The 7,517-nt window shown below is 41.7% G+C and overlaps 1 protein-coding gene across 1 annotated transcript; it reads left to right on the forward strand.

Annotated features, from left to right (window-relative positions):
• Nucleotides 1-2,441: 2,441 nt before the first annotated feature.
• LOC136486838 (protein LAZY 1-like) lies at nt 2,442-7,250 on the forward strand. The gene is made up of 4 exons (XM_066483873.1): nt 2,442-2,857; nt 4,282-5,162; nt 6,456-6,735; nt 6,994-7,250. Exons 1-4 carry the CDS (start codon nt 2,749-2,751, stop codon nt 7,011-7,013), a joined length of 1,290 nt encoding a protein of 429 aa, XP_066339970.1. The 5' UTR covers nt 2,442-2,748; the 3' UTR covers nt 7,014-7,250.
• The last annotated feature ends 267 nt before the right edge of the window (nt 7,251-7,517 follow it).

The raw sequence follows: 7,517 nt of genomic DNA on the forward strand, positions 1-7,517 counted from the left end.
AGTCTATCCTTTTGAGCTTCATAACCCCATGTTAGCTTGCTAAGTACGGAATGTACTTACACTTGTTTATTTTCTTTACTTGGATAAAAATCCCGGATGGGTAACAGATGACAACGGGTATGAGGATTTCCCGGAGGATTATTAGGCTTGTGGTCAACCAGTTGACCTTCCCTGTGATGACTGCCATGAGAGTTTATTCTATTTTTATTATCCCGCTGTGATGTATGAGACTAAGTTCGATTATAACTCTGATGTATGTGACACTGTGATGATACTATTGTAATTTGTCAGCTTGTGTGTGTGATTGAATCCTGGGCACACACGAGTTTAGTGCATTCAATTTTATCCTTAAAATTGGGTGTGACAACAACTGCACACCACAAGACAAGAGACATGTTGCACAACACCACACTTATGCTAATACTCTCCAAACTCAACCAAAGCTTAGATCATCTTGTGACAATCACTCATCATCAATCGACACACATGGACACATCTCAACCATATGTTCGTAGCTAATCATATCGGAAACCTTTAAGTAAGATTGGAATCATAAGATCATCCTAATATAGGACTGGAGTACGTAACTAAAAGTAATAAAAAAACAAATTATAATTAGAATCATCGAATCATGGCTTAATCAAGGAGCTTAAAAGTTATAAATGGTACTACAATAAAATTACGATTTTGAGAACAACATTGACAGTAAATAGGTTCCAATTCATGATTTGTCATTGAGAGGTTAAAAACAAGAATTCCGTAATATAGTTGACAGGGACTGAAATTGACCAAAATTTTCCAATAATATTAGTATATTTCCAAAATATTTTTCTAGTACTAATGTGAAAAATATATAGTCATCAAACATTGTACCTCGTGGACATGAAAAGGGAAAACAACCCCTCTTTCGTGATCGTTAGCGTTATACGAAAAAAAAGGAAATAATAAAAGATTCAACCTAGGAGGAACTAGGTGGAAAAATAAATATGCACCCAAATTCAGTCCAAAAGATGACTGAACCTAGGTGGTTGGGTGCATGACCACACCTCCCACCTAACCAGTTGAGCTAGCTCACTACCTGTTAGCGTTATACACGAGGGATTACATATATAGAACCGATTATATATTGACAATTCTAATTAACATCAATTAATAAAATGCTTAAATGTTAATAGCATGATTGACATGTATACATGTCACTGATTTGACATGGCAATACATACGTCGTGTCGTGTCGGTCGGTACATCTATCAGTCCGTCCGGCATGGCACCTTTATATTACCCATCGATTTGCTAGCTTGCTGTTGCTGGTTGCAACACAGATCCGTCAATTCATCAGCTATGCTCTTTTTTCTCGGATGACTGATTGATACCATCCTTGCTTGATGGTCCAGTCTCAGTTCAGTTGTTCACTCGCCATCTCACATTCATTATAAAGGCTTTCTGTACGGCTAAACCAAATTGAATTTGCAAGTACGCTACTCATAGCTAGCTAGTTACCAATAGCTTTGATCTGTTAAATGTGTGACGACGAATGATTAATTCGATGAAGAAAAAGCATGCAGGAAAGTTGAGAGTACTACTTTCACACACCTGCTGATTTGAAAGTGAAGTGACCACGGACAGAGAGAGGTTGCTGTGACATGCGGCTGCTCATATTGATCGGAGTCGATCGATCGTACCAACGGATTCATTCATTCATTATAAAGGCTGTGCGGCATTAGGCCCCGTTAGCTTGTCTTAAAAATGGCTTATTTGGCTTCTTTTTTCAGCCGAAACAGTATTTTTCTCTCACAACAATTTAGCCGGAACAGTGTTTTTCAGCCAGTTTCAGCCAAGTTTCAGACCAGCGAACGGGGCCTAAGGCCCCGTTTAGTTGCCAAAAAATTTTGCATAGTAACTGTCACATCGAATCTTGCGGCACATGCATGGAGTACTAAATGTAGACGAAAAAAAAACTAATTACACAGTTGGTCGAGAAATCGTGAGACGAAACTTTTAAACCTAATTAGTCCATAATTAGACACTAATTACCAAATATAAACGAAATGCTAGAGTGAGCCAAAATCCAAATTTTTTTTTGGATCTAAACGCACCCTAATTAATCATCGTTGTTGATATATAGAAAGCTTTATTACGAGATAATCTCCAAATTTGGTTATTATCAAGAATTTTATATATGAGGTTAATTATACGCAAATCTACAAAGTAGGGCCGGTTGCGCAGGCTGCGGCTTATTACATTACATGGGTCCTTCCCTGTACCTGTACTCGACCATTTGTAGCCTTCTTTATGTTGTGATCTGCCGACTGATGGATCACTCCTGCAGCTGCAGCTGCAGTGCGTCCCGGCCATTCTGTTGGCGGCTTCCTTCTCCATCGTCTATTAATGGCTCGTCTAGCTCCAGCGCTCGGCTTAGACAAGCATCTCCAACATGAAGGTCAGTAGTCCTACATTTAACTCCCTCAATCCTCATGCTCATTTCTCAACTTTTCTTAGTTTACCACCCTACCTAGCTTGCTAGTTTCAGGCGAATGGTGTCCTCTTGCTGATTGATTTCGAAAATAACGATTTCGTTTAAAAATCCTTGAATTCTTGATCTTTTCTCTTTTAGTTCTTAAGCGATGGTGGTTTATGAATATAGGACCAATGCAGCTATAATCATTCTCTAAGCCTCCCTTCCTCTGAATTGTTTGTTCTGCGGTTCATTTAGTTGATTGTTACGCAACAAAACTCTGTTTCTGAATTATGATCTTTTTTATGCATGTATGTATGTATGATCAGCTCCTCGGTTGGATGCACGGGAAGTTACGACAGAATAGTAATGATGTGTTCAAAGAGTTCAACAACGGTGGAGGTACATTCATCTCATCTGCCTTCTATCTCTCTGTCCTCTTCCTTGCAGTTTATTTGATCTGTACATGCAGTTTTCTAATTCCATTGGAAAATGGGATTTTCTTATCAAGAAGAGAAATGAAATCAGCCTTTTCATGATCATCTTTCAGATTACAATTGATCATACAGCACATATGACTATAGGAGTCAGGCTAGGCCTGTTCGCTGGTTGGTTTTTGGGCTGGTCTGGGCTGGCTGGTACTGGTTTGTTGTGAGAGAAAAATACTGTTGGCTGGCTGGTTTGGGCTGGCTGAAACCAACAAGCGAACAGGGTACCATACTTGTCAGCTATAGCGTACGTAGTAATTTCATCTCAGGACGCTAGATTTAAACGGTATGGATCCCTGAAATACTTGTATTTTTGCTGTTTGTCACATTGGACTGGACATGGCACATGCCATTCCTTTCTAGCTCAACAGTTGCAGTGCAAGCAGCACCCCCCATATCATAAGTCTAGATAATATTTCTTTATAGCAACATTGTCCTATATGAAGGTATCCTCATTCCTTTTTTCAAGGAATATATTGCAAGATTTTTCACGTTTTTTAGTCGGATGCCACATGTTGATATTTTTGTAGCTTAGTGTGAGCTAGAAAAAAATGCCAGGATATCCGGTTTGAATTTAAATATTTATTAATTTAACAGAAGCATGTAAATTTGACACTGATTACCTTAGCTGATACTGTACATATTCAATAAGAAATCAAAATACTCAATTTTGGTTTCAATTTTTTTGTGAAGAACTTAATTTCAGTTTTTTTCCTTACCGTTCACGACAAGTCCTTTTTCCCATTGCTTTTGTTTTTAGAATGTAAGAACAATGTGGTCTTCCTTTTCGTGTAAAATTGTATATGAATCTTGTATATCCTGCATCTTCATAACTTATCATTTGATAGATATACATAGCATAGGAGCCTCGCTATTGGCGGACGCCTACCACTAGGTGAAGAGCATGATTTCTTATTGAAATTAATCAAGGAAAACATGATCCTATCTTGGTCTCGAACCTAGGTGTGCATGTTCCACCACCGTGATCCATATTCTACTCCCTTTATAGTAACAAAGTAAAGCTTTTGGTTGTCTGAAGTGAACCATATCGAACTTCAATAAAATATCTGTAACATAGGACAAATGTGTATTTCTACAAAACTAATGTTCAAGGTAAATCTACTTTGTTTCTCTTAGGAAAAAAAAGACAAATCAACTCATATCCCTACACAGTCTTAAATTAAACACGAAAATTAGACTTCTGTCAAAGTTTGAAATATTTTTACTCTACAAAAAGGGTCATCGCTAAGGCAAAAGTACAAAAAAATCACCATATAATCATTAAAAAACTCAACGAATTAAACACAACCTTACTAACAAAGTAGTTTTCCTCTGCAGGTGGGACCTGCAACTGCATCACCGGGCTGGCCTCGCCGGACCCGGCCACCTTCCTCACCTCCGCCGATGAATACTTCGCCGGCGACCACGACTTCACCAACAATCATTCACCGCCGCCGGACGCCGACCTCTTCACCTTTGGCGGCAGCGGGCTCCTCACCATTGGCACTCTAGGCATCGCCGCTGTCGCGGTCCCTGCAGACGCTGACGACGACGATTACGACGTCGACGTCGATGCCGACTCCGACGCTGACGACAACGACGACACCGCAGATGAGGGGGACAAGGCCGACAGCGCTGTCACGCCCACATTCACATACACGGCGCCGCCTCCGCCAGAGGCCGCCGCGGTCGTCGAGAAGGCTGCAGTCGCCGTGGTGGAGGCCATCGCCGAGAAGGACGACGACGACACCACGGAGGACGACCTGATGGTGGTGAGCGCCGAACTGGAGAAGGTCCTCGGTGGCCGCAACAGCGGCGCCGCCGGCGACCTGGTGGCGTTGGCGCGGGTGAGCTTCGCCATGGGCGGCGGCGTGGACTGCCCGCTGCAGGGCTTCCTGCTCGGCTCCCCGGTGAGCGACGCCGCCGAGTCGCGCCTGGAGCAGCCGCGGGATAGCAACGGCGGCAGGCGCACCTCGCTCGGCGAGCTGTTCATGCGCACGCGCTTCGCCGACGAGAAGGTGGCGCTCGTTGCCGTCGAGGAGGGCGAGGACGGCGGGGATGGTGGAGCCGCCGGTGGAGAAAGGGACGACGGGAAAGCGGGGAAAGGCGGCGGCGGATGCCACAAGACAATGAAGAAGAGGAGGGTGAAGGATGAGAAAGTCGCCGCCGGTGAAGGAGCCCCGGCGAGTGCAGCGGTGACCAAGAGCAAGTTTCAGAAGGTACGACTATCGATTAATCTCTCAAATTCTGTGTTTTAGGCCTTTTTTCAAGGGAAATACAATTCTCTACTATATATGTGCAAATTCTTGATCTGGAACCAACCTTTTAAATTTGGTTCATTGATTCAAAATCTTGATAAACCTTGGGCCTGTTTGGTTTGCGACAAAAAATTGTTTTTATCAAGTAGGTACAATGCTTAGAAGAAAACACAACTTAATGAAGCGGCACAACACCTGCCCATATTCCGCTAAAAAACACAACTCAAGGTAATCAATTGAACGTGAATGTCCTACCTGCTCCATTCTCCTTCAAGCGGGTCTTATACAAAGCTTGCAATAATTGTAATCGTCAAATCTTGGTTGCTAATTTGTAGAAAAGTTTTACATATGTCACATAAATGATATTAATTTTGCTATATTTTATTTCACAAAATTTGCTATATTTTGATAATCTTTATTAATTGACGTGGCATGACCCAACTAGTTCTTTTTTTAAAGAAAAATCTTCTAACAAAGGAATTAATTAGCTAATTCCTCCAAGTCAGTGTATATGGTTTCTTGGTACCACTCTCTTTACTAAACTATAGGTCGTTTTAGATATTCTAGGTACATATAGATACATGATATGTGAAGATACATAGTAAAAGTATCTAGAAAAATCAAAACAACCTGTAATTAAAACGGAGGGAGCACTATTTTAAAGCAAGAGTATATCGAAACCATGGGAATGTCCAAAACAAGAAGGGGAGAGAGATTTTTTTAGAGCTTAAGCAATCATATCCGACAATCTTTTTGATGAAACGTCCACTTATGTTATAGATCTGGCACACCAACTAGGACTAGGAGTCAAGTCGTTGTTAGAAGTGGGGGTAGCAAGTTGACACGCCCTTTTGTTTGCAATCTCCTGTCAAGTGTTATCTTTATGGCTCATTGCATTTGTCATGTTATCCATAGCCTCCAAACAATTGGACTTATCTGACAGGACTTTTTTTGTTATCATTGAACCTCCCTCTATCTCTTTCTTCTCTCTTATATATATATAACGATTCTGTGCATAGTATGTATTATGCAAGTCCCTATAATAAGATAATCTCTGGAGAAATCTTTTTATTTGTTTTGTTTAGTAATCATTTGAAGAACCTTCTACTCTTTTCAAAATTCCATATAACTGGTGCCATTATATTCTTGAATTTACAAATTGATTTGATGGTGATTTCTTTTCCATTTTGTCGAATTCAGAAAAATGATGAGCCAGTTCTGAAACAGGGAAGCGTTAATTTTGCTCATTTGCAGATCCTCCAAATCTTCCACAGGAAAGTGTACCCTGAGAGCGCGGCCCTGGCGCGGAACCTGACCAAGAAGAGCCGCAAGCGCGGCAGCGGTGGCGCCGACGAGCCCGCCGAGCCGGCGTCGTCCAAGCTCCGGCGCCGCAAGGAGCAGCGCGCGCCGGGGTTCGGCTGCTGCGCGAACCGCGCCTCCTTTGGTGGCGCCGCTTCTCCCATCCACGACGACGACGGCGACGAGGAGCTCAACGGCAGCAAGAGCGGCCACTGGATCAAGACCGACGCTGAATGTGAGCGCATACTCATCCCATCCATGCATACACCTTGCAATCACAGCACAGCACACTTCTATCTCATCCTAATCCACCAATAATTAATTTGCAGTCGCAAAAAGCAGTCTTGACAGAGACTTTACATACTGTTATCGGCAAATAATAGAATCTTCAGGAGCTATCAATTCAGTTTGACTGTGCCATGATGCATGTAGCCTGCCTTACACAGTGTGCTGAGCACTGACTGAACATCTCTTTTTCTCTGACTGGATGCAGACTTGGTGCTGGAGTTATAGAAAGAGAAACAACAAGAGAAAGTCAGAATGCGTTGGCTGGTCAATATCAAGCATGTTTGGTTGGAGGGCTGCGCATCTTGCCTGGCAAAAACTGGTGCCAGTTGCCTAGAAAGTTGATATTTTTTGCCTGGCCAGGCAAGTATAAAGAAGATGTATTTGGTTGGTGCCATGGACTTGAGAAGCTATATGATTATTAAATAATATGAGGATAATGTAACTTTAACACTTATGATTAAATAATATAAGGATAAATAAAATTTTTAAATAAGAAATAAGATATATAAATAATCATAATCTAGATTGCAAAATAAACTTTAATTTGATGAACAATAAAAAAACTTTTCCACGCGTTGGTGAACAGTAATGTGGTCCGGGTATAGCGAGTATACTGTGCATAGTGATGTGGTCCGGGTATCCAAACATCCCTGTATAGCGAGTATACTGTGCATAAAATTTCCTAGAACATGATCTAGGGAGAGAGGAAGGGAGGTGAAATGTCACCGA

This window comes from Miscanthus floridulus, chromosome 10 (assembly GCF_019320115.1).
Source record: "Miscanthus floridulus cultivar M001 chromosome 10, ASM1932011v1, whole genome shotgun sequence".
NCBI classification, from domain to species: Eukaryota; Viridiplantae; Streptophyta; class Magnoliopsida; order Poales; family Poaceae; genus Miscanthus; species Miscanthus floridulus.